Consider the following 27,749-nt stretch of genomic DNA (forward strand, 5'->3'; position numbering starts at 1 on the left):
CACTCGTAAATGAGTTCTTTTACACGATGTGCTGTAAGCTGTTGAATGCGAAATTTTCCATCCAGTGTAGATGTATGCTCATAAACTTAATGACTGTAAATTGCAAATTACTTTTTGTATAACGAAGCAACAAACGATGGGTTCCAACAGACAACGTCGGAACAAGAATGATCCATATATAACTAGTTGTAGGGAAAATAGAATGTTCCATTGACCTCGCGTTCAACTGCTCGGGAGAACCCAAACAAGAGAGACCTTGGTTTGTAAACGCGCACTGAGGCATTCATAGCAGACGTTCATCGGATATTTCTATACTTTGTAATTTAGAGAACATTTCAAAATGGGATTAGAAGTAAGTGTCTTTTTTGTCAGAAAAATGCAATTGTTATGAATACTTTCTCTGAAGAATCTTAGAAGAAATTCTAGCTAATTGCGAAATTCCATCGATTCCTGAGCTTGGAAATTTGGTAAATCGCAAAGTGAAGAAAATGTTTAAGTGCACTCATATATATTTCTGTTTTCAGGCAAGAGAAATCTCAGCTCCAAGAGTGGGAAGGTTTAAGATTTACATTCAGGTAAGATTTTAAATTATTTCATCCAGAAAGTATAGCGACTTAACTGCTTCTATTCTGACAGCTCAACAGCGAAATGCAGTCTAATTCTTCAAGTACGCATTCCAAAATTACGAGAAAGACAGACGTGGGGGCAACGTGGATCTATGTGCAACTTATTTGTACGCATATGCATCTGTTGTCATTGTTCATTTCCTTCTGAACAATGCGTATTGATTAATCAATTGTACTTTTGCGACGCAGCTGTTTGCTTGCTTGTTTCAACCAGATCGCATGATCAGTCCCCGAGACTGGTGCTAAGTGTCTCTCATAACAAATATTCATGGGCGTTTTCAGGGAAAATCTTCTCCGACGCAATTAAAAGAAGACTTTGATACAAACGTACTGTAAATTGGCCAAGATATAAATGTGTATCTGTATCTATACGTTGTTTTAAGGACACTGCACATTTTATCATATTAGACAATTAATTTTGTTAAAGAATATTAAACTTACAGCAGTTTGTGATTATTGTCTGTTAGGCTAAATAAATTCAAAGAACAGGGAAGAAATATGTATAGTAGGAAAAGATTGATATGAGGAAAATGCTTTAATGAATGAAAATGAGAGAACAACATGGTGTTGCATTTTTTCATGAAATATGCATCTAACTTTGCAACATCATAACATACCACTGCATTTTGTACTAAAGAAAGTAATTTGCTTGCAGTCAAGACTTATAATTGTCTCGTTACTTTATTGCTGTCTTGCTTTACAGTCTGTTTCTTACCAACCACCATTTGTATGTTCAGGTCAACAAATTCTCTCTGCTGGCTCTGTTGTCATGCTAATGTGCATGCAGCAAGGGCAAGCAGTTTGTGGCGGGAAGTGTTTTGCTCAGTGGTTGTGTTGGGTTGTTTACTATCACATGCCCTCATTATAGCGTGCACAAAGGGAAAGAGGTGTTTATTCTCAAACAGTGGACTTGACACAACGGAAATGAAATGACATTTGTGAATTTGTAGTAAAAGGATTGAGATTATGTGTTGCTGAGGTGGGAACAATGGTATCAGTGTTTTTCAACACTGTCTTTTTATAGTGAAGGCAAACTGACTTCATTCAGCAATACTATCTATGATCTAATAATTTTTTTATTGTTGATGTTTGAAACCCTTTCAAGTAGGGCTGGGACGGATAACTCGGGTACCCTGGTTGGGTGGGTACTGAGTAGGACCCGGGTACCCACAGGACTACCTGAACCCGTTGTTAGTCATGTGATATATTGTTTAACGACAAAAATTATGTGGAACTCTCTGGTTACACTACAAGTCACTAATGTTCGCATTTCTTTCTGACTGTCCACCCATTCCTTCTGACTTTTCATATGGTTGAATAATGATGACTTAAGTCAACTTCAGTGTATGCATGACCAGATCGTTTATTACATGTATCTAAATACGCTGTGGTAAAAAAAAAAAATCCCAATCAGACATGTATTTATATCCCTTGAGACCTGCAGTGGGTACCCGGGTAGGGTCGGGTAATAGTGGGGTGGGTACCCGGGTAGTAAATTTGGACTCGTCCCATCCCTACTTTCAAGGAATGCTTATATATCTGAATCTTAAGTCATAGATTTATAAAATATTAATAAGACAAATACATGAAAGTTTTGTTGTTTTCATTCAGGGCAGACCTGTTTAATTATTTGTTTTACAGATCAAGGTTACTTTTGATGTTTTTTTTTACAAAATTATTGGGAAAATAATTGTGTTTGCTCTAGTAATCGTTTAATAATATCAAAACGTACAGTGACATTGACAATTTTAGGTGTGTATTCTCTACTGCTGTGTCCAGGACAGACTTCAACTGTTGCAAAGGAATAGCATTTGTTCATTCTCATAATGAACTCCAGTTTTGTGGGTGTGATTATGCACCAGGAAATGTGGTAACAATAGTAAATTATGGTAATAGGCACAATGCACTATTAACTCAATGGATTTCATTTTGGAATGTAAAAAAAATCCAAAAAAAAATCAATGTTTTAAATAGCAGGTAATATAACCTGACATTTGGATAAATTGTCTGGAATCAATTGAAATATTTTGATTTATTTATTTGATTTATTCCTCTATCAACTTTTATGAGGTTGTGGATGTGGCATTTAAGATGAGCTCCAGTCAAGCTAATTTTGTTTTGAGCTGTTGTGAGTGAGTGAGTGAGTGAGTGAGTGAGAGTAATGGCAAGGCCATTGTAAACAGTATTCCAGTAAAAGCACCTGGAAGTGATGCAGGTCTCAGACGTTTACCACTCCGGTGAAACCCATGAGCATGGGTATGGTGCTGACAAACCTTTCGTAGGAAGCGTGCAAGAAACAATACCCAATAACCAACTGATTACACAAACATCTTTCCAATGTCACAGCCACAGCTAAAACAGACACAACCACTGAAGCTTTTCATTTTACAGATATTTCACAATATGCCCAGAAACAGGAGGGAAAATAGAAAAATCGAACTTCAGATGAAATTACTTCTAGAACAAAGGTCAAAAATAAGAAAAAGGAGATATGAAACAGCATATTTCAATCAAACACATGCATTCCTTTAAAACTTAAATGAATAATCAAAACCTTTCAATAATGGTATTCAGTTTGTCACTTTATTAGAGAAAGTTCTAGCTATCCCACAGCATGCTATCAGAAAGGATGGCAACAGTTGAACAATTTCAAAATAAGTTGCTGATTTGCTAACCGAATATGCAGGGATACTTCACAGTATTTTGATGATACGCCCAAGTTTTATTTTTTTGTAGCGTATCTGTAATGTTTGTTGCATATTTGATTTGCTTGGATTTTATTTTACTGCGTATTTCTGCATTTCTGATGCGTATTTCACGCAGATACGTAGCTTATCTGGAGCTCTGTATCTTTCGTTTTAATAAATTGAGGGAGGGTGGGGGAAGGGACGGGTGGGGTCAAGGAGTAGTAAGGCATTCCATCCTGACTCAACAGGAATAAAGACCTGCACTAAAGACTACACTGATGTTATCCTTGACCCAAAATATGACAGCTTACGACACAATAGAGATGTCTGTTATAGGGCATGCATATGACTGGAATAAATAGGTCAAGTGTAAACTCACTGTGCATTAAACATGACAGACTAGTTCTGCAAGTGTAACTAACTGAGAGGGAGAGTTTTTACAGTAGTACTGTAAGCTTCTAACATTCTTTTATGAATCACAAGGAGAACATGGGATTTAAACCCATGATCAGTAAATCCTGGTGCAACTAAGGGATTCAACTCTGCTCAGCAAATTGCAAAATCTTAGATCACCCATCCCCCAGTAAATGTACCAATAAGTTGGTTTGTAATGATAATCCTAAATAAGTATGAATTTTTTTTGTTTGAGATGCAAATATGTAGACATAATCATTAGCTCAGAGTAATTTGCTCTCAAGGAATTATTTCAACAAGATTGATACATATGTTATTAGTAAATTTGGATGATTAATGATGGAGTCCAGATGCATTTGTTGCATTAATGCCCACAGAAATGGGCAATAATGGCGGATTTTGTATGAGATTATTGATGCAGATTACAAATAATGTGCCCGGGAAGACCATTCTGTCAGAATTCTTCAATAAGAGGATTATTCATTAATTATCTGGGCATGATCTTATCTGATAATGGCAAGATTGTAGGAACTGTTAATGCAAGCTGTACCTCGGCAAGAGAGCAAACATCATGCTTGTTCATTCTAGGTCATTCTATTTTCTATTTAAGTACAGATCTAGTATCAGAAATAGGTGATTTTTTTGTGGGTTTGATCTAGGGATGTGATCATAATTTGTGATATTGATTAAGGTTAATGCTGTATCGATACAAATTTTGATACAGTGTCATTACAAATTAAGGAATATCAATACCGAATCAATACAATTTTATGAATATTGACACTGTATTGGTACAAATTTATGGAAATTTATAGTAATGATTCACTCCCAAGGAAACGTTTCCATTTATTGAGATTACCATGATAAGGATGGACAATGAGAAGGTAGAAAATTCAATTTAATTCATTTAAATAATGGATCAGCTGAGTTCATTTTTAGCATCAAATTGATTAATTGCAGTTCTACACAGGTAATATATATCTATATGCATACAGAATAATCAACGTTGCTATTAATTGATATATTGATATATCTATGCTTTTGAGTTGCTATATCAATACAAACTTTTCCAATCATTGACACTAGTTTGATGGTTGATTGGCTAGAAAGGTGACATCTGTCTTCATGAATTTCATGACAGTAGCAGTGAAAACAAATATGTCTCAATTTGAATATAAAATAGGTTAACTGTACCATAATAGAATGTCTTGGGATTGTTATAAATAATTTATGATCCCATCAGGCTGGACCCTTTGTTAATTCTCTTTAAAATATATTTATCTTTTTGAAGTTTTATGAATATGTTGCCTTATCAGCTTCCGTGAAGCTGGTCTCATAAACCTTGAAGTTTATCATATGTTACTTTTTGTGGTGAATATATGTAGGTTTTCAGTGCTATGAATGACATATACTGCTTTCCAGTTTTAAATAGCTTTTCCTCTGAAAATAAATTATAGCTTTTGCCAACGCTCATTTATCTCAGGTTTAACCAGGACATTTCCCATGTCAAAAGAAACCTGATAGTTACTTGACTCTCGGTAATACTCACTGACATCTTATTTTAAGTATGTTGAGGTTGATGGGTAGGTATAGTACACAAGGGGGAAACAGTGTACATTAATGATAGCATGGCTGTCAGCCAGACACCATTGTATTCAAACCCAAAGTGATACAAAAAAGGGCCTGGTTGCTCATAGAAATATGTTTGAATAACCAACCCAAAAATGGTTACATGACCATGCTACTTCTTAAGATAACTTTAGATTTCCTATTTTAACAACTAGGAAAAAAAATTAAAGATGTCTAACCTGATATTCACCCAAATTACTTTAACTTGTCAGTTATGAAATGTCAGATATTGTTGGCGATTCAATATATTGTTGTGATAGTGTCTAGGTTTTACATTGATAATATAATACAGCCTCCATCCTTTGAACAGATAGATTGATTTGTAGCTCACCTGAGCCAAAGCATATGCTAGTTTATATAACAGACTGCAGTGTTCAGAATTAAGTGGGCACTGGGTCCTTGAAGTTTGCTGCTATAGTATTGGAATCTAGGATTGCCCTTAAATATTCATTTTTAAGCACAAGGGCATTGACAAAGACCCTTTGACTTTTTTGCCTAATTTCAAACCCTGGACTGTTTCTCAAGTGTCCAAAATGTTCACTGTCACAATAGATACACAATAACCTTGATATTGTTTTAGTGATCATATTTTACCTGTCATCAATCCGGGGTAGGACAGGTGTTCAGCAACCCATACTTGCCGTAAAACTACTAAAAGTTGACTATTCTTGTCGAAGGAGGTGACTAACAGGATCGGGTGGTCAGACTCGCTGACTTGGTTGATTCATTCCATTGTGTCCCAATTGCGTGGATCGATGCTCATGATGTCAATCACTGTATTGTCTGGTCTACATTATTTATTCACTGCCGTCATATTGCTGGAATATAGCTGAGAGCGGCGTTAAACAACAAACAAACAAACATATGTGATCTAATAAAGTGTTAGGTACTAACATGATTAGTCCACTAGTCCTTATAATGATGAACATACAGCAAAACCCTTAGAAAAGGCGAATTTCTACTCTTCCTTATGATGGGTACTTATTTCCTTATTTCACTGCAGAGTATCTGATGTATCACTGCAGTACAGAATCAGGATAGGAACGCTGATTGTCACATGGTTGAACAAACCAGAGTGTTGGAGGTAGATTGTTATTTACCAGATTATTTACAGTTTGGATAATTTGCAATTCTTGTTTAGGTAGGTCACGTATTCTCCTGATCTCCATCTATTGTGTTTATGCCTCGATAGGATGCAGAGTGTAGGTTGCAGGATGCTGAGTGCTGCATCCGGTAAAACTCTTAAGATTCTTTTTTCCACTATTATTTTGATGTGATTCCATCAAGCCTGGAGGCTGCTGTGAAAAGGTCACAAACTGGTCCTTTATGGCATTACCATGTAAGACATTTGCTGTATTTATGACCTTGTAATGAATTAAAGTCAGGGTGAATCAAAGGCTAGTTTGGTTGAATTGCTATCTCAAAGACAATATTTAACATTGTCAAGGGTTGAGTTACATTGGAGGGTTTTGACACAGCCTCATTTATCATCCCTTCATGTTGGAGTACCATCATGTCCCTTACTTTCTGTTTCAACATTTATGTGTACTTGTGTATCGTGTTTAGAATTGTTAATCAATGTGTTTGTCTAGGGTTCAGCAATGGTCCTCTGCAACATTCACATTTTGTCATTAAAACTGAGTATTGAAGAATATTTGAATACAGTTGCAGGGATAATTCTAGGGTGAGGCCTTGTGCTTTTAGCCCCTAAATTTGAAAAAAGGCCCACATTTTCAAATACAATGGGGCACTTAAACATTGTGCTGTATAGGCATACCTCTGGAATATTTAAAATTTTCACATAAAGGGCCCATGTCAGAAAATTCCTGTCATCCCTGCAGTTGGCCTGACAAATTTTCAGACATGAGAAACTACCTATAATGTCCCCAATTTAGGGCATTGTCTGTTTTATTTGCTTTTGTCAATGCTCTCTCAGTCTCCTTGCTGAATAAACTACCGGTATATCATCAAAACTCTAATGTCCCAGTGCTCAACCATGTGCCACATTTACATTAGAATTGAAAGCTCATCGCAGGAGTTGGTGTTAGTGGTAATTCTTGAAAAGTGCTTCCTGCTGCTATGCAATGAGCTTCAGTTTCCAGCCTCATGCTGTTACCTGGATTTAGGACCATCACATGATGATCATCATGTCGCCTATTCATTGTAACCTTCAGCAAGATGTATTTGTCATAACTCCTATCTATTAATATAAATTAATGACCCATTTGTTGCAATATGTCCTTCCTTGTCATAACTCCTATTATGTTTATACATATTTATGACCTATATTTACGGTTATTGTTGTCATGACTCCTGTTCTAGTTACACAGGTTCATGAATTTTAATACAGAATTTCATATTCATTACTCCTATCATACTTGACTTTTATTGCAGTATAATGTCATTGTTATAACTCATGAACTTTAAAGCAGTTAACTCCTATTCTGTTAAGTCATATTCATGACCTTTATTTCCGTATATTGCGTACATATACTTTTTGTGTCGTTGTCTTCTGGAAAATTAAATCATTTCATCACAAACGTAAAGCCTTGAAACATAAATTCTCCCTACCTAACTCACAGCGACATTCACAACCCCTGTATGCTGTATGCGACTTAAAAAGTAGTTCCATGTTTGCAAAATCTTAAAAAATGTAACCAAAGGAACAAAAACTTTTTAGTATCATGAAAATTCTTTATCAATCATTTAGATATAATAATATACAAAATCAACTTTAAAGACATATTCTTGACATCTAAAAGACCATTGTTGGAAGCCAAATAATTGACTCTGGTCAAGTAACAAAAATGGTGCTTTGCGACACCAACAGTCTCGATTGACGAGTTAAATGAGAAATTCACAGTTAAAACGAAATATTTTCAAGAGCATAGCAAACAGCAAGAAGCGATATTAACTCTATAAATAACCATCTGTTGTCATTTTGCCTTGTCAACGTGGAACTAAAGTCACCAGTTTGTTTACAGCCCAGACACTTATGATAAAGGGAGACAATTTGCTGGGAGGTAGCTCTTGTATGACGATAGTTCCATCAAAGTGTTATGTTCGCTGCAGTGAAATATCAAGTGTTATGTTCACTGCAATGAAAATGTCACTTTTCTCAACTTCAGAAAACACATTCTTTCACAATGAAATATTATAAATTGCTGTCATAACTCCTATTCTGTCACTATTGATTAATGGCCCTTTCTATAGCAATATGTCTGTTATAATTCCTATTGTAATTAAACACATGTATGATGGTTTTTTCAGTATTTCATTGTCGTAACTCCTATTTTTATACGTATTTATGATCTTCACTGCAGTATTTCATTGTCATAACTTGAATTTTTGAATTGTATAGCAGTTTGTCATAACTCATATTTTTTTATAATGATTTATGACTGAAATTGCAGTACACGTCATTGTCATACCTTTTCTATTCTATATTGTCATGCCCTTGACATTACTTTGGTCAAGGCTCACATTCAGCTACATGGATTCTGACATTGTACTGGCTGTAATGTTTTGTTTGACAGTGTTGATTCAATGGCCTGATTATCTAATGACTCACACTGATGCAGCATCATGTGACAAATAATTTCATTTTTCATGTTTCTTTTGCCAACATGTTTAGTTATCGTAATTGTTAGGACCAATATTAAACATGTATTATAAAAAGTATTGCAATAAACCATGTAGTAATTACATCACTCGTTTCAAATATATTACTTTTATACCCCTGACCTAAAAGTGCAGGAGTATATGGTTATATCTATCAATTCCGTCCGTCCATCTGAGGACATTTTTGTGAGCGACTTGGAAACTAATGCATAGATTCTTTTCAAACTTGGTGAACACTTTCCATACCAATACGGAGAGGTGCAGTGCAAAATTTGATTTCAATATTTGGAATTTCTGAAGAAAAATAAATACAGCTATTTTTTATTTTTTAACTTAGACTCTTTTTACTTTAGCATTTGTGCACCCTATAACAAACTGCATGGATTCTTTTCAAATTCAGGGAATAGTTTCGATACCGTCTAGTAGAAGAAGTGAAGTGCAAAGTGTGATTTTGAAATGTGGATTTTCTGAGCAAATATGAATTTGTACATGTCTTGAACTTTTGTGTGACCTATAACTTTAAAAATACTTCATGAATTCCTTTCCAATTGGGCCGATGGGGTTACAGTTTCTATACCAATACTGGCAATAGGAGAGGTCCAGTGCAACGTTTGATTTAGATAAGTGGAATTTCTGAGAAAATATTGCTTTTTTTCATGTTTTGAAGTTAGAAATAAGTCAGGGGTATAAGTGAGCCCAGCTCACTTTTTGCCTTGTTTCTATAACTCATAATTTCACACAAAAAACCTTGTATGAAATTTGAAAATAGAATAAGTTGTTTGTTGTTTAACGCTACACTCAGCAATATCCCAGCTATATGGCGGTGGTCGGTAAATAATCGAGTCTGGACCAGACAATCCAGTGATTGGCATCATGAGCATCGATCTACGCAATTGGGATACGATGACATGCATCAACCAAGTCAGCGAGCCTCACCACCCGATCGCCTCTTACGACAAGCATAGTCGCCCCTTACGGCAAGCATGGGTTGAAAACAGAATTATGCACATTCAGCTGTATACATATACGCCAATACATCAATTACATAAACATCCTAGGAATTTATTCACTTCTGTCATATCCAAATATGTTGTCATATTCTAAGGAATCACCTATCTTCCTAAATTTGCATATTGTCTGATTTGAGATTGTTTTATAGAAACTGCTATTATTTGATTGTTATGTAGACTAACATATTGTCTCTGAAATGAAAAAAACCCATTATATTTTCTTAATCCAACATGAATAAGGAGATGCCAAGAGAGCTCTTCTTTCTCATAAATTGAAATTTTAGGAATCTAGACTTGCCAACTATTATAGCCTTGCATGGGCTGTATTGGATATATTTGTTTTAGGGTCTGAATGACAGACTAGATTGATATGCAAAGCCTAGAGATGTATTGAAAATATTAAGATGCTATATATATATCCTGAGTTGCTAGCAGGAATATTATCAACCCCAGTGATGTGTCCTTTTCTGAATCAGAGCTGTGAGTTAACCAGAGATGTTGACTCTCGGTCTGCATTAGCTGTAGGATAAGTTGTTATTTAACAGCTCTGTAACTCTGATTTTCACATATTTTAGAAGGAAATCAACTGATGGAGTCATAAATAGTAGTAGATGCTATTCTTGTTTCCTCAAACCGTATTATATACTTTAAAATAGAATTACTCCTTTTCCAGAGTGATATGAAGGCAAAATGTTCATTATAATTTCAGTCGTAGGAAGATTACTCATATAGAGTCAGAGCACCAGATAACTTTTTGAGCAATTGAGTTTTTACTTGAAGGTTTTTCGTTTTTTTTCATTGGGTAACCAATATTTTTTCAGTCATCTATTCATCACTCTATTGGGTTTTTCCCAAAATTAGTAACCATTTTGGGATTTAAATAAAAAATATAATGTTTTAGATGTTTATATGCAAGTTAATTGAAAGTAATTGGGTTTTCAATATTATGGGAGGGCATTTTACGCAAATACGCAGTTTATCTATCTGTAGCTCAGTTATTGATCCTAATATATTTGGACCTGAACATAAATTTACCGAAATGGTTATGTGAGTTCAGTGTTCACAGTGATTATTTGCTTGTTGTGATGGTCTTATGTGAGGCGTGCCCCTTTACACGAATTATAAACCTGTTTTGGATAGCCTCTAGTGCCCTCTTCACCTTGCCCTTATACATGCTGTTTGTTAGCTGTAGACAAGTTTTCTTGTGAAAAAGTAGTCTTGCAACTCACAAAACTGCTTCCTTTTTGCTGAGTAAGGCTGAGGATCTCTATATATTGCAATTTTCTTAACAAACAAGACTTAGTTCAGCTTTGGCGGGGTTGAGAATGAAAATCAAGTGCACATTGATCCATTTAATGTAATGTCTGTGCTTTGAGCATGCACCGAGTGTAGAGGGAAACTCAATATAAGTACATTATTACAGTATTATATTTATTGTCTCTAAATTCTCCATGTCTCACTGCTTCAGCATGCTGGAACATGACTTTGTCCATTGTTTTGAGATATCACGGCAGTTCAAGGGGAATCATAGTTTCTGCAGTAAATAATGTATATCGGATATCACCACTGTGCAGTAATGATATCCGATTCCTCACAATTAGATAGGGCACCTCACTCATGGCTTCACCTCCGTAGCAGTTAAGTAATACCTGTTCATTATGTTTGATAGAGGACGTAATTAGGATGTATAACACCATTTATGCTCCTATGATTTCCTGTTACAACCTGTTATTGCCAGATTGAATTTAAATAGATTGCCAGATTTAGATTTTGGGTTTTGTGAAGCAGAAAGACAAGCAGATAAACATCTTTGAATAACTACGTTGACATCTATAAAGTTTGTTTGAAACATGGTTACAATTGTTGGTAAATCCTTCGAAATGACAATTAAGAATGTTGATTAGACCTAGATATTGTTTGGAATACAAAATAAAAGAGACCATGTAAATATGTAAATGAAGTCTTTCAAGGCCATCAAATCAAACAAGTCGACAGGATACTTCCCAGTTAGACAATATGGCTGAGAGCTGTGGCACCACTGCATATGAGTCCCATGGCTGATAGTATTGTTATGTGACTCAGCAGCAGAAATTCTGACATTTCATCTTTGAATACCTCAAGAGGTTTTAGGCACATTCAGACTAGGACTGGGACGGTAACTCGGGTACTCGGGTCGGGTGGGTACTAAGTAGGATCCGGGGACCCATAGGACTACCCGGACCTGTGGTTAGTCACGTGATTATATTGTTTAATGGCAAAAATTATCTTGAACTCTATGGTTACACTATAAGCGACAAATGTTCACATTTCTTTCCGACTGTGCACACATTCCTTCTAAATTTATGTGTTTGCATAAAGATAAAACTTCAACTTCAGTGTATGCATGACCAGATCATTTTATACGTGTATCTAAATACATTTTGACAGAAGTATGGTCAAACGTTTCCCAATCGGACATTTTGTACCTATCTCTTGAGACCCACAGAGGGTACCCGGGTAGGACCGGGTAATAGGGGGTTGGGTACGTGGGTAGTAAATTTAGACTTGTCCCACAACTAAGTCAGACCATCTGATTATCAAGGCAACCCCAATTTTCTCACAAGATCAGTCAACTCAGACTGCAGAATCACTCCCTAAAACACCGAATCTCAAGTTCAATCAGTCATCATTTCTCTCTCAGGAACACTCAGTCAACTCCATGACCTCAGTCTGAAACAAATGAGAAGGTAGCAGGAAGGGGATTAGCTTTGCATTGGCCCTGTACTTTGTTTATATCTGTAGATGATTTGTCATGTTGAATTTTGGGAGGATATCCATGAAAACAATGATCATTTATAAACAGAATTTCATTTTCATAAGTAAAGATGTATTTCGACTTCACAACATTGTGTGAGAGGCACTACACTGCAGGATGAAACAGGGCCAAATTAGATGACTTGTATTGACCTTGTATCATTGTAAGCCAGACTGTTATACTGTGGTCCCTATAAAATGTATACAATTACCCTGTAGACAAGATGACCCATCACTCATAGGAGCTGACCTGGCACTCTGACACAGCCTGCTCTCCCTAATACAGTTTCATTTAGGGTATAGTCGGTAAAATCCGAACAGAACCATAATAGTTTTATGAGACAAGTCCTTTGTCATCAGTTGAAGGTGACTTTCGGACTAAGCTATCATGGCAACATTTGATACAGATTTCAGTGTTTATCTGGTGTAAATTACTGTGTCACATTGCATGAAAACATCCACATTGCTAACCTGAATGTTGGTTAATGCAATTAGATATTTTAGGTTTATTGGTTTCGGGATTTTTTAGATTTCAGACAGGATGTAGCCCCTTCGTCAGTAAGGGCGGCCTGTGGAAAATGTGGATTTTTTCGATTCCAACCACAAAACTCGGTTTTTGTATGACCTGTGTACTGGTGTCATTGATCTGTGAGCGCTTTGCTGATTTTTTTCTGGTGTTTTTCTTCTTTTCTAAAGGAAATAAATACAATTACCACAAATACTCACAATTATTTTTGTTTCTTAAAGTGAGTTGCACTTCTTTGATAACAAAAAGGGTACAGAATGTTTAAAAACAGGTCTAAAATGCTCTAACTGGATTCCAAAACATTGACCCCTCAAAAAGCCACGTAAGTAAGAGGCCCCGCTGACTGGACATGAGGTTCACATAATCATCATTGAAGAGTAACAATTCTGTACTCATGTTGGAGGTTGAAGGAGATGTCACTTTTGTTGACCATGAATATGTCAGAAGCATCCTTTGTTTATGGTAGGCTGGTATCACAAAGCTATGATGGCATCAGATGACCACATGGGTAAACCAATTGTCAGCCAGGCCTGGCTGAGTTGGTGTGTCAACTTACCCCAATGTTGTACACACTATCATCTGCTGGTGTACCTGTCTGAATGCTAATTGTGAAGATGAGCTACTGCTGATTACAGCGTTGAACCCAAAATGTGCTTTGTAAAAAGTAACAATATTTGTTTATTCATTTTCAGGTAGCTTGTAGACTTGTTAAAACCAGTTTTATAATATGAGACTTTTGATGCCTCTTGACTCAATAGCTACTGACTTCCTGTTCATAATAAATGACAAATGACTGTTTAAGTGTTTAAGATACATTTGTTTGGACAGTTGTCTGGACAGAGATTGACTTTATATGGACAATGAATTGGAGATATGTCTGTTCCTGGTCTGAGGGGAATAGCAAGGGCCTTTTATCATGCAATGGAGTTTTCAGTTTACTTGACATAAATTGAAAATGATGCAAGGCCTTAGCATGTTCTGAACCTTGGTTTCGAAAATGAAGTAATGATTTTGACTTTTTCATGATTATCATCATTGTGCATTTAAAAAATATTATGAAGTGAACATTAAGATACTGTCCTTAAATATTTTAATCATGCTCTGCAGTCTCATGACTCTAAAGTTTAAGTTTTTTATTCAGTATTTAGTCATTTTAATCTTGATGCTATTTTGTTACATGAAGCTGTATTCACTGGTACCTTTGAGACAATGCATGAATATTGTCATTTAATGTTTCCCATAATGTGACTATTATTTTCTACTTCAGTTATTATATTACATTTTAATAATCATTTAATATTGTTTATAATTTTGTCTTATTATTCTTTTGTTTCATTTGTTTCCATCTTCGACCCATATGGTTATATATATGTCATCGATGTTTCCCATTGCATGACCAACATCTAGCTAATTTTGTTTGCAAATTCAGTAACATTGGTGGAATGCTTTACCTGACATCGGAATGATATTTCAGGTGAAAATCTTTCCTGATGCCACTATATATCTAGAAATACAGCCCAAAATATCTGCTGTGACGGCTATGTGTATGTAACAGCAAGTTGAATTAAACCCATCCATATCATTCCGTAGAGATCATCAAATCAATGACTTTGAATGGCTAACTGCTTACTTGCAAAATGGTGGCAGCACATGGCCATATGCCTAGCAATGAAGGGGAAACAGTGGAAAAGCAGTGTACAGATCGCATGTTTGGTGGCACTTTTGGTGAAAAGTGAAAAGTAGCCAGTGCTGGGAGATATCATTCCGTGAAAGACTGTGATTTGTGGGGAATACCATGCAAGACTTAGCCATAATTGACACATGAATATGTTGTTCTTTCTGTATAAATTCATTATATGTGCCATGTCGTGACTGCTATATCGTGATATGTATAGCATCGTGACTTTGTGCATTGTGCCATCCTTAACCCTGTATACTAAACCAGTTGATCTAAGTGGTGTAAGTGCACATATATATGTCAATTCTGTGTTGTGGTAGTGGGGCATCTAGTGGTTATTGTATTGACTTGCATTCAGAACACATGGGCAGTCGGTGCCGTAAACGTTTGTGTCTACTAACCCGAATCTTTCTCTTGACATCAATTTCTTTAGATATTATTAGTTTTAATATATGGACTTTTATTGCTAGACTGGAAGAAATTTTACTACACTCAGGCTATGGACTTGTGGCTAAAGTCACAGACTGCATAATCCCTACATTAGGACCATCTGTGAAGGTCATTTCTTTCGTATGCCCCCAGTGATATTGGGAGAATAGTTCTAAAGGCAGAGTATTACCCTACTCCTTCATTCAATTTTGATGCCTGTGAAGATCTGGGTTATAATAGGTCTTCGGCAACCCATGCTTATTATGAAAGGTAAATATGCTTGTTGTTAGAGGTGACTAATTGGATATGGTTGTCAGGCTCGCTGACTTGGTTGATGCCTGTCATCATAACCAAACTGCGTAGATCAATGCTCATGACGTCACTCACTGGATCATTTGGTCCAGTCTCGATTATTTACAGACAGCCATCATATAGCTGGAAAATTGCTGAGTGCAGTGTTAAACAAAAAAAACCACTAAAAAACATTCAATTTTGTGTTTGCAACTTTCTTCAACAGTGATCAGTGTTGCTTTGAACTATATTTCATATATGTGAATATCATCATTAATAATGTTTCAATATTTTAGTCCATTATTGTTTGTCTGTATCATAATGGATATGATGGACACCGTTTAATATTGTGATGATGTTAAGTTAATGTAGTAGGAATATTAAATAACAATGTGAGCTACAGTGCTTTGGCAGTATTGTAAATTTGTATTAAGGCCAACTTGCCATCTTCATCCTACAATGTTTCAATTATTAGACTTCTTTCTTCAAGACTACATGGACAACTTTGGTGATACTTTGCATGAAAGGTTCCTGAATGCTCTTTGAGCTTTTCTGCAATAGCGTTTCTGATTCTAGTAACCGATGGATGATGAACCCGGTGAGCACTCTGGTTAACTCTAAATATTGTTTATTTCAGAATTAAATGATGGTCCCATAAACATTAAACATTTGTTTTAATTCCTGATATCATTTGAGGAAGAAAAAGTTTTAACTGTTGGTGCCTCAGTGTGCCAGGATAATCCAGTCCACTACAAATTGGCAATTTCCCCAGTGCCACATGAGGAAAGTCAATTTTGATGTTAAATGACACAAGATATTACCATTAATGAATCCTCCATGGTGATAAACAAGATGGTATACAGGAGCTGTCAGCACGCTGAGTCCTTTGACAATACTCTAGAGCCAGATTAATCTTTGCTACTCCCGATGATTACATTAATTGTAAGTTGTGAGATATGAGATTTAGATGTTAACTGTGTGCTGATCAATATTCAAAAATAGGAAATGCTCAGAAAAGAACCCTTAATTGCTTCGTGAGGCTTCTGTACACGTGTGCTTGGTATTCCCTTACACTTACTCATGTCTAGGCCAGGAATGTCGAAAGTGTTGTACAACTAGTGCAGATTTCGCAATAGTGACGTGTATGTGGAAATCATGTTGAGCTAGTGTGCAGACTTAGCAAAATATGTGTGCAGTGGGTTGAGGATATCAATTATCGCATGTTAGAGTGCTTTCTAATTGGGTTAAAGCAGGAATGTTGATTTTTTTATGAATACATTTATTGGTGTATATCTTTTTATCTTCCTATTTGTGTCAGTTGCCATGAGGGAAAATCCAATCTTCTGTAGGACAAATCTGTTTACATTACACATAAATAGGTTTTAACTTGGTTGTCAGTATCTAGGCACTGTTTGAAGGTGATCTCAAGTCAAGGTCATGGAGTCAACCTCTGCTGTTTACACCCTAGGAGTATTTAGGTGAGACTATGTCCCCAGCAGCCGATGCTGGTCTTAAGAGGCAACGAAACAGGATCAGGTAGTCAGACTTGGTGACTTTTTGGTGCCGTGTCATTGTATTCAGACAGTGCATCGTTGCTCGCAATATCGTTCTATTGATTGTCTGGTTTAACTTGATTATTTCCAGGGTGCCATCATGTGGCATTAAAAACACACAAAAAACAAAACAATTCTGCTCTTTACAATTCCATTGATAAATACTATTGGTGCTTGAGACGTAACATATGTAGAATACTAAACGAGCTATGATGCGTGTAGTACCAATTTTATGAAACGAGTGAATAGTTCTGGTATCTGACGAGCAAAAGCAAATCAGATAATTAGATTGGTATTACACGGGAGCCAGTTTAGTATTTTATTTATTACTTGCCGTTTATAATTTTTCAGAATTTTTACTGTCATGTGTATATAGGCATACATCTACATGAACAACAGCATAATCTAATTGAGTTTAACAGATTAATACTTCTAACAGGTCAAACTTAATAATTTTATACCATACAACACCCCACCTTTAGAATTCAGGTGTCTGTTTCGCAAAAACTGTCATGGCATTAAGTTTATTCATATACATAGACATACTCGTGAGTGTTGTTGCGTGCCTTTAACTACAATCGCCTTGTGGAACAGGGACCTGTACCACAAAGTTTACAATCATGTCACAATAACGTATGTCAGTGTTAGAAATTGGCACTAGTCCTGTAGTCCTAATGCCAAACTGCCCAATAGTTAAGGTATCATAAGGAGTAGTAGAAATTTGTCCTTTTTAAGGGTTTTGCTATCTATATGTTATCATTATAAGGACTACCGGTAGTGGACTAAAAATGTTAGTTTCTACCTCTGTATGACATAATTTATATAATTTTGTCGCAAGTTCCACCAGCGAAACAATGCCATCATTGCCATGTGTCTTTGAATAAGCCCTGGGATGTTGAGAGTTTTTGATATTTGTTCATGAAACTTGTATCTGCAATTCATAAGCATGCGCTTTGTATTAGACAATGTGTAATACAGCTTTATGTTTTTTAGATGAGTAATGAAAAACATTTATTAAATGATGCAGGGAGGTTTTATCAGTCAGCAATAAATCCATATGTAACAAACAAAATATACATCAGAATGTACGTGTAGTTTGTGAAAAAACATTTGATTTAAGGTGGTAATGCCATTATTTTCTAAAGAAACGTCCATGAAGAATTTAATGCTAAGATAAATCTGTATTCTGTACTTCATGCTTCACAGATCTCCTATCTTAGCAGCTGTGTTTCAAGATAATCATATTACATTTCTGTTAAAGGGATAAGTAGTGTTTTATATTAACCATGAAAGTCAGGTGTTCTTTGCCAAACCCTAATATTACAAGATTTAGGATATCCCTAGTTTCCTAGTACAGGTGCGAAACGTCAAGAAGCCCATAATGACAGGACGCCCCGTAATATCAAACACTGTAACGTGATGCATCTTTACAAAGGTTACAGAAAAAAATTATGATGATTGATGTATGAAATAAAAGCTTTGAAGTGCAGTTATTATAAACTGTCCTGTGTTTATCTTGAGTAGTGATGGGCAGTGCGGTAGCCTAGTGGTTAGAGTATACCCTTGTCACACCAACGTCCAGGGTTGAACTTCAATTCCCGACATGGGTGTAATGTGTGAAACCCGTTCTGTCCCCCACCGTGATATTGCTGGAATATTGCTAAGAAAGGCATGAAACCATACTCACTCACCTCACTCACTTTTAAGTGTTGAGAAATAATTGGGTATGGACCTAGTGTTACCTATGGTGACAGTTTGTGATGAAAGATAAAAATAGGGAAATGTGAACTTTTTCACCATAATCACTCTGTAGAGTGGAAAACAGCAAGGCTCTTTGTTGAGGGCATAATTGACAGTATGACAATTATATTTTCATTGTGTTCATTGTCATTCCTGAATTCTGATTAGCTGACTTGGTCACTTGTAATTGCATTCATTTTCCAATGAATGTAAAAAATTAAGCCACGCCCACCGAGGCGTACTACTTTGAGTTTGATTACTAAGGAATGTCAGGAATCCAGATATTACAGTCCAGCAATTCCTATTCTGCTCACATGTATCGACATGCGCAGGGCAGGTAGCGAAATTCATGCATATTCATTGTCCACACTACCCTTTGAGACTGGAAGTCAAGAAGGAATGAAACAGCAACTTTTTTTTTCCAACTATATGTTCCCATTCCCAGGGAACTCATGTTTGAATCTGGCGGTAACTGACCATGTCATTTGCCGCCTTCTCCCAAACATAATTGTTCCGGTTCGTTACAGTTCTTCTCGCCTCCTGCCTTGATTGACAGGTCCTATGAACTTTGTTTTGATCATACTCTATGTTGATTGGCTACTGACTTTGTGGGCGTGTCTACTTTTGTGCATAAATTAAACAATCACCTGATTTATGTTACTCCTCAGTCCACAATATGTATTCCTACACATGGAATGTTTATCATTCTCGTCATTTTTGTCTGCCTTAATATGTGAACTGTTTTGGGTTAAGCTATTGTAGATAACTCATTTTTTCTTTGTAAAATTTAAATATAATGATTGGCTGTATTCTTTTCGGTTCACTGAGGTATGAATTGAAAAACTGATGTGCACACTTATATGAAAATCTGCTATGCCGATTCATACAGTTTGCACATTGTTTTTTTCGATTCATACCTCCATGAACAGAAAAATATACACAGTCAAACCTTAAATAAAATGTACATTCTGACATGTCCTTTGATGTATTTGTTGAGTGTTCTTACACAGATATCTAATTTAGTGTTCTAAGATTTGTGGCTGATAAACTGATTTCTGTGAACAATTCATGTCTTTATTACACTCTGTCAGGCTCTGTAAGGAGTGTGTAAACATGAATCATTACTGAAAATATTTTCATAGCAACCACAAAATGAAACTAATTTAGTAATGGATTATGAATAAGAGATAATTTACTGAAGCCATTGTATTGGCCGGTAATGAACAAATACATTTTCATTTTGTGGAATATGATTTTCATCGACATGTAAGCTGTTGAATGGTTGTGAGTGTTTGTGAAGGTTTCTGTGTATTGACTGAGAAAGAAGAAAGATCAATGTAGATGTTCTCGCTTCAGCTTAGCACCGGGCAGGCAACCTCCCTGACCCCACCATGTCTACAGCCACATAGATCTGGAGGCATTGATTTCCACATCTACCAGCAACCTCAGTTCAGACTTCTGGGAGGGTGGATGCCAGTTAGGAAAGAAATCCCCAGAAGGAAATAGATTGACGTGAACATACAGTCAATTTGTTTGCTGTATACAGACTGACACAGCTTCCTCACACTTGCTGAAATAATAAATGTGTTTATGATTCCCTTATGAAATCATGTTGCTGATTATGTGTGATATATGAACATCAGTTAAAGTGATTGTTGGCGGATAACTAATGATATATTTCAGTGTATTTCTGTTCACAAGCCCCAAAAGACTTGGTTGTCCAATTGGCTTCTTAAATATCATCTGTTATTGACTTCCAAGATGATTTGTTCCTGATTTTCACTTCCAGCAGTTCCATCACTGCCTTAGTTAACTTGAATATCAATGATTTGTTGTTAATACGCTGTTTTCCCTCAGCTAAATATGCTTCGATTTTCTTATTACCTTCCTGACAATTCATGCTTGTATTATTGCATGCAGCTTCATTGTGTGGGTCTGTATATCCTGCTGTGCAACCTGTTGAGTGCACTGATATTGTAGTGAGAGTCATTAACCATAGAACACTCCATCTGAACCGCCTGAATCCTGATTCCTTGCTCCACAGACAAGCTTGGAGTCTTCTGCCTGTCAGCAGTATTGATTCCAGTCTCCCTAACTCAGTATTCACCAAGAATTGTGCAGTTGAACACGGAACTGCTCGGCATTTGGGACGCTCTATTAGTGTAAGAATCAATTCTGTGCGTGGGCCACTGACACTGTGCTTGAATTTGTCGTGGAGAGGCAATGATTACGAATTGTTCCACTTTTGTGGGGTAAAGTCTGTTTGGATAGAGATCTGTGAGGGTTAATGGTCACAAAACACTGCTGGTGTATGATCAGTGATCATTACCAGTTCGATCACTTGTTGTGTCCTGTGAGCAGGTTCTCCTTAGTTCATCTGTGTAATGATTACCCTCAATGAATGTCACCACGCACCATCAATAACACTGACGGACACTTGCTGTCATGGTCCAAATTTAGAAATAGTCCTGTTTTCAAGAAATAAGTACCAGTGTTGGCTGAAGAGCGCGTTTTTGCGTCTTGGACGCACAAAAATAAGTTTGAACGCACCTGCGTAACATGTGTGGGTCTCGTGGACGCAGTGACTGGGGCTATATTAATTTCATATCGAATTGACACTGTTATCGTAAATCAAAGACGTACGTCTTTGCGTAAAGGTATTTGTTGCCAAACAAGACAGCGAAGCATGTTGATTAACACTTCCGTTTGCTAAACCAAACCAGTTTCATTATTCTCTCCCTTTTTATGACAAATACCCAAACCGGTTTCTTGAACTATATCTATTGTCGGTTTTGCATGTATTAATTTTCGGTATGGTCCGTAGCTTTGCTTCAGCCAATCAGGTGCCACATATTAAGCAAGTCGGATATAGTCGTAATTAATTTAGCTTGCTGATTGGTCGAAAATATCCTGACCTTGTGTCAAACTAAAAATAGCCAGGCACATCAAGGGTATACTTCAGAACGTGGTAACAGTGACCCGCGAAATCGAGCGACCGTGTAGGATGATACGCTATGTTATCGCGGTAGTTAATTTATAATGGATCGTAGTGGGGCACGCTTACAAACTTATTAAATATGTGATTCACAAAATGTTTGTTGTTAATTGGATTGATTGATGCTGATTTTCTTTACCGAGTTCGGTAAACAAAGTACCTGTCATTGGTGAGTAAGGCTGTGTGGATTATATGGTATATCACTTCCTGTTTTGAATTTTGCATACGATGGAGGTTTGGTCAAGGGACTTCGTTTGAACAAATGGGTTCTTTTTCTAATCAATTTTGAATGGAGGAAGGGGTAATTCCACTTCAAAAACATCCCAGGAACTGTCATAAAAAAAAGTTAACGTGTGTACAAGTAGCCGTGACATACCGCAACGAGTCCTGTATTCGATCATACGATGAAATATATCGTGCTTAGATTTGCATAAGTAAACAGTCGACAGGTTGTGTGGATTACGAGATTTATCAATACCGCTATACTGTATATGATAAAGAATGAATGCGAACACTTGAATGTACAATGATGTAAGCATTGTTTTTATTTAGCGGACTCTGAATATTTAGTTATTCTACCACAGACTTATCAAGCTGATAATAATTCAGTATCTTGTGAGTCATATTAAGAATTGCAAAACACATTTTGCCAGGACCGTTTTTGGTGTTACTGACATGTTTAAACATTTATAGCACCTGAAACATGTTGACTTGATTTATCAAGGAAATGCTGGATCCTGAACATACTCTTACTAAAAAAACGTTCGATATGCCAATTATATTTTATGACTCATTGATCATTGTCACAGTTACAACATGAACTCAATACTCAGTACAGTAGCATCAGAACAGCTATTGAACTTAACTGAATCCATAACTTCAAATCATTTGTAGATCTCGGTAAAAACATTCACAAATGTCTGTCACAATGACCCCTTACCAATGGCTGACCCGTGTACTGCCTTTTCATATACGAAGTTAGATATTAACATGGATAATTTTGTGTTCTAATATTCATTAATAGCAAATGTCCCTTTTAAGAAATTGTTTGTCCCTTAATGTAAACCTCTTGGTTATGACAGCAGGATGCGCCCTGATGTGAACCTTTCTCTCACTTTGCCTGTTTGTTGATATTTTGAAGTTGCGAAAAGATTTCTTATTTTTCACAATCACTGTGTTCTGTTGTTAATGTTATGTTATAATGCCATAAACTGGACCCCTCCATTTTTGTTTGGGACCCCTAATTTTATGATGAAGGGGTCCAAGTGACCCCAAGAAAATTTAAGCCAGAGCAGACACTAAAGTACTGAATTTTCTAAAATTAGATCATCTGTGTTTTTAGTGCCATCTCAAGCAGGATCAGTTTATTTCTTAGCTTATACTCAAGTTTTGCAATATTTAAGTAGAAAAAGCTTTTAGTGCATATGAACGTGATAGTAATACTTCATATATTTTTAACAGCATGACCCCATAGGGATTCTAGATTCCAGTCTCTAGGAAGCTATGTTTGTCATGAAGGTGACTGAAAAGGTTCGGGTGGTCATATTTGGTTACTTGGTTTGTTGAGTATCACTGAGTCGGACCACTCAGTCCGTTTGGTTGCCTCTAATGACCAGCATAGGTTGCTGGAGACCAAGTCTAACATAGAAAACATATGCATTGACTGCTATAGTATATATGCTATTGCAAACATATGCATATAGTCTGGTGTTGTATAATGTACTAGATACATGATGATGGATGGTATATCATTCAGTGAACAGATGTTTTATGGATAATTCATTCCATATATTATTTAATGTTTATATTTTACTTAATGACTAATGTGAGAATAAAGCAATAAATCATTTGTGTGTTGTGACCATCACTTTTACGAGGGAGACACAATTAATATACCAATCTATTTAAAGTGTCAGACATCTGACCAAGACTCATGAAGCTTGTCATCATACGCACAGTGTCATGATCAGCATGTCTGTCTGACTGTCTGCCATTCAATTTGTTTTTCGGTGCAGGACTCCCAAACCATAGAATATATCTTGTTGAAACTTGCTTCACAGATCAGTGTAGTGGTGAACTGGTGCCTTTTGATGATTTGGGATATTGAAAAATATTGAACAGCATTATTTTTTTCTTCACTAAATAGACGGTGTCAAATCATGGCAATGAACCAAAAGTGGGGTATAAGTAGCCAAACTTGATTTCTAAATTGCACCAGATTGGGGGATATGTCATCCCCTGATGACTCTTGTTTAACTTTGATATTTTATAAGACATGCAGCTTCTTTTTCTTACACGTTGCTGCACAAATGGATATATGGTACAGACACTTTTACAACAGCCAAGGGTGTTTCACCTCTTGATGGTAATAATTTCACTGGCAGTTTTATCTCATTACACAACACCATATGGCTGGAACATTGCTGATGTGGCATTATATTTTTTAACTACCTCAGACAGACAGTCAGTGATTTTTTTAAGGTTCCAATGAGTTCGATATATATCTTTTTGACATGTCTTTAACTTCAATTTCATGCTGGGAGCTTATGATGAAAATTTGAATAATTTGTCATTTGCTGGTCCATCTCTTGGTTGTCTGGTTTGTATACAGGCTGTCATCACAGCAGGAGTGCTGCTGTGCATCATCAGGAAACAAACAAACACTTACTTTTTTGTGCAAATTGTGTGAGCGGTGAATGCCGCCAGTGGAGCAGAACATGCTTGCCCTTTTTGTGAACACTTGGTGTTATCTCTGATTTTCAGTGATCCATTCATATAATTTTCTCTCTACTTTGCCTTTTGCACCAATTGGAATCTGTTTTGGCAGATGGTCAGGATTAGTTGACCCCTGTTGTTGAACTTATATGAACTTGTATATTTATGATATGTTATGAGTGAGTGAGTGAGTGAGTATGGTTTTACTCCGCTTTTAGCAATATTCCAGCAATATCACGGCGGGGGACACCAGAAATGGGCTTCACACATTGTACCCATGTCGGGAATCGAACCCGGGTCTTCGGCGTGACGAGCGAACGCTTTAACCACTAGGCTACCCGACCGCCTCCTGTGATAGGTTATGATTTGTCCAGAAGGGGTTTACTAGTACTTGACATTCTGAAACACATGAGGCACTCAAAATGCATATAATTATATTACTAGATGCATTATAAGTGCTAGATGCATTATGGGTGCAGGTGTTACCGAATGTCAAGTAATGGTAAACCACTAATGTTGTGTTCCTAAATGAAAACATAAAACACCAACCACATAGAACAGTCAGGCTTGCTTATCTTCCAAAATAGATTCCAATGTGTGTTAGAGTCAAAACAGTGATTAAAATTATGATTGGATCCCTGAAAACTAGTGATGAGACCAGGTGTTCGCAAAAAGGTAAAGCTGGTATATTTTCTATGATTCATTTCTAAATCAAAACATTCTATATGATTAATACCCATGTGACATGGCATCATTGCTCTACATTGTGATTTCTTTCATGATGAAGTATATAGCATCTGCGTCAGTCAATAATATCAATATCCAACATATTGTGTTTGTGTCACGCGGATGGGGACCAGCTTGTTGGTCATTGTTTCGTATAAACACTACCTGCTGAAAACCATGTTGGGCTAAATCTCTGTTGTTAGATATTCCTCTGAAGATAAAAAGATAATGGCTGAAGCAATTTATGAGTCATAATGTAATATGATGTATCAGAAACTAGATTACTATACAGATTACACTGTCACTGACTGTGCTGGTGTAAAAAGGTGGTAGCTCTCCATGAACTCTCCAGCAACAAGTTATTGATGGTAGATTTAGATTTGTTTCATTAGGTTGTCATGGTTACAGTCTTGAAAGGCTTATTGTGAAAGATTAATGTCACTTTGTATTATTTCCATGGATATTGGTAGCGACTTGAAGCCCAAGACAAACCACCATCAGCCATGCAAAACTACCACAAATTATTACCATAGCCTTTTTTCTTATTTGGGTAAATGCTGCTGTGCATTATTGATGATGAGGAGATGATGAAGGTCAGCTGATGTGGTATTAATTGATGTAAGCTGCAAGATCATTGCCAACGAAGTGTGTCTCTCTTGACACCTCCTGGGATTGATTGGACACAGCTCCACGAAGGATGTGGCAAGAGATATTTCACAGGGGGTCGTCAGCTCTACAATCACACTGTCAGCGCTGGTGATGACAGCCATGACTTAATTGATTAGCCATATCTCATACCTTACAATCATACATCCTGCAAAGTGATTTGTCAATAATTGGTAATTGGTTACTTTTTCACAAAATGTACATAAATATATCATCTTGTATTTGCTTAATAGGTAATTAAAATTTGCATTATTAAATAAAGCATGGGCGTTTGTCCAGTGTTTGTGCAGTAACTGGTACACAGAACATGCAGAAGATGCAGATCATTTTTTCAGTGAAATTGTGTTTTCTTCTGAGTGAGTGAATGTTATTTGTCACTGCAGTCAACAATATTCCAGCATTATCATGTCAGCATCATTTTATTTATCTTATTCTTTGTGACCTGCACCAAGGATTTTGTACAGAATTTTGTACACAAGATGCCTTTCTGAATTTCATGTACCCAAGTCTGTAGGAAAGTTTTCTACCTCACAACATGAGTACTACACACATGCTCTCATCCAAAACATTGAGGCCAAGCTAGTGTTGACCTCTAACCTGTGCATGTATGGTTACAAGGGTTAATCTGCAACATTTAAGCTGGGTTGATTATCTGTGGGTGTGCATATGCTCCATTGCATGTATATGTTTGCACAGCTGCTTCCATGGACGTACTATCAGTAGAACTTTAGCAGGAGATAAACATTTACAAAACATCTCAAGGATGTCTCACGCTCAGCATGTTAAAGCTCATCTGGTGTATCTACAAAAGTATCTTTAACCAGTGTTTTGAGATGTGTTGGAGTTGCTACGCTATCATATGTGATAGCATTATCAAAATGGTAGTACATGTATTCACAGTTCACATTTTTTTAATAGTTTGTTTGTTATGTAATGCCGCACTCAGCAATATTCCATCTATATGACGGGGGTCTGTACATAATCAAGTCTGGACCAGACAATCCAGTGATTGACATCATGAGCATCGATCTACGCAATTAGGATAAGATGGCATGCATTAACCAAGTCAGCAAGCCTGACCACCCGATCCCATTAGTCGCCTCTACGACAAGTGTTGTCGCCTTTTACTGCAAGCATGGGTTGCTGAAGACCCATTCTACCTCGCATCTTAAACATTTTTAATATCTAATGACCAATAATTTTTCCATATTATTGAAAAACCCATTAACTTCCATGGTCAGCAAAAGCATTTAAAATATATGTGTCAAATTATTAAGAAGTATTGTGAGTGAGTTGAATTTTATGTTGCTTGTAGAATTATGTCCAGTGGTGGACATCAAGAATCAGTTGCGCACATAGCACCCATATGGGATATAAAACTCAGGATAATGTGTGATGAGTAAATGTTATTACCATTTCTGTGGGGCAGATATGGGTTTGTGTGTGCAGTATTGACATTGTGTGGGAAATCCCTGAAGGGAATCTCTGCTGTCCATGTGTACCTGTGCTTGCCATCTGTAGCCTATTCTATTGATTCCTTGAGTTGATTGTCACCCTGTAGGCCTCAGTGAACCACGCCAGCTCTCACCATGCCCACCTTCATTCATTGTGGGTCATTGCCAAGCTCCTTTCCCGCATGTAACACCTTAG

At 36.6% G+C, this 27,749-nt stretch overlaps 1 protein-coding gene across 2 annotated transcripts in view; it reads left to right on the forward strand.

Annotated features, from left to right (window-relative positions):
• Positions 1 to 235: 235 nt before the first annotated feature.
• LOC139453148 (uncharacterized protein ZK1073.1-like) overlaps positions 236 to 27,749 on the forward strand; it is a 68,290-nt gene continuing 40,776 nt past the window's right edge. For both annotated transcript variants that reach the window (XM_071234775.1, XM_071234776.1), the window contains exons 1-2: positions 236 to 352; positions 525 to 575. In XM_071234775.1, coding sequence (XP_071090876.1) covers positions 341 to 352; positions 525 to 575 — 63 coding nt within the window. In that variant the 5' untranslated portion in view covers positions 236 to 340. The remainder of the gene's footprint in view (positions 353 to 524; positions 576 to 27,749) is intronic.

This window comes from Haliotis cracherodii, unplaced genomic scaffold (genome assembly GCF_022045235.1).
Source record: "Haliotis cracherodii isolate W230 unplaced genomic scaffold, xgHalCrac1.p SCAF_9, whole genome shotgun sequence".
Lineage (NCBI taxonomy): Eukaryota > Metazoa > Mollusca > Gastropoda > Lepetellida > Haliotidae > Haliotis > Haliotis cracherodii.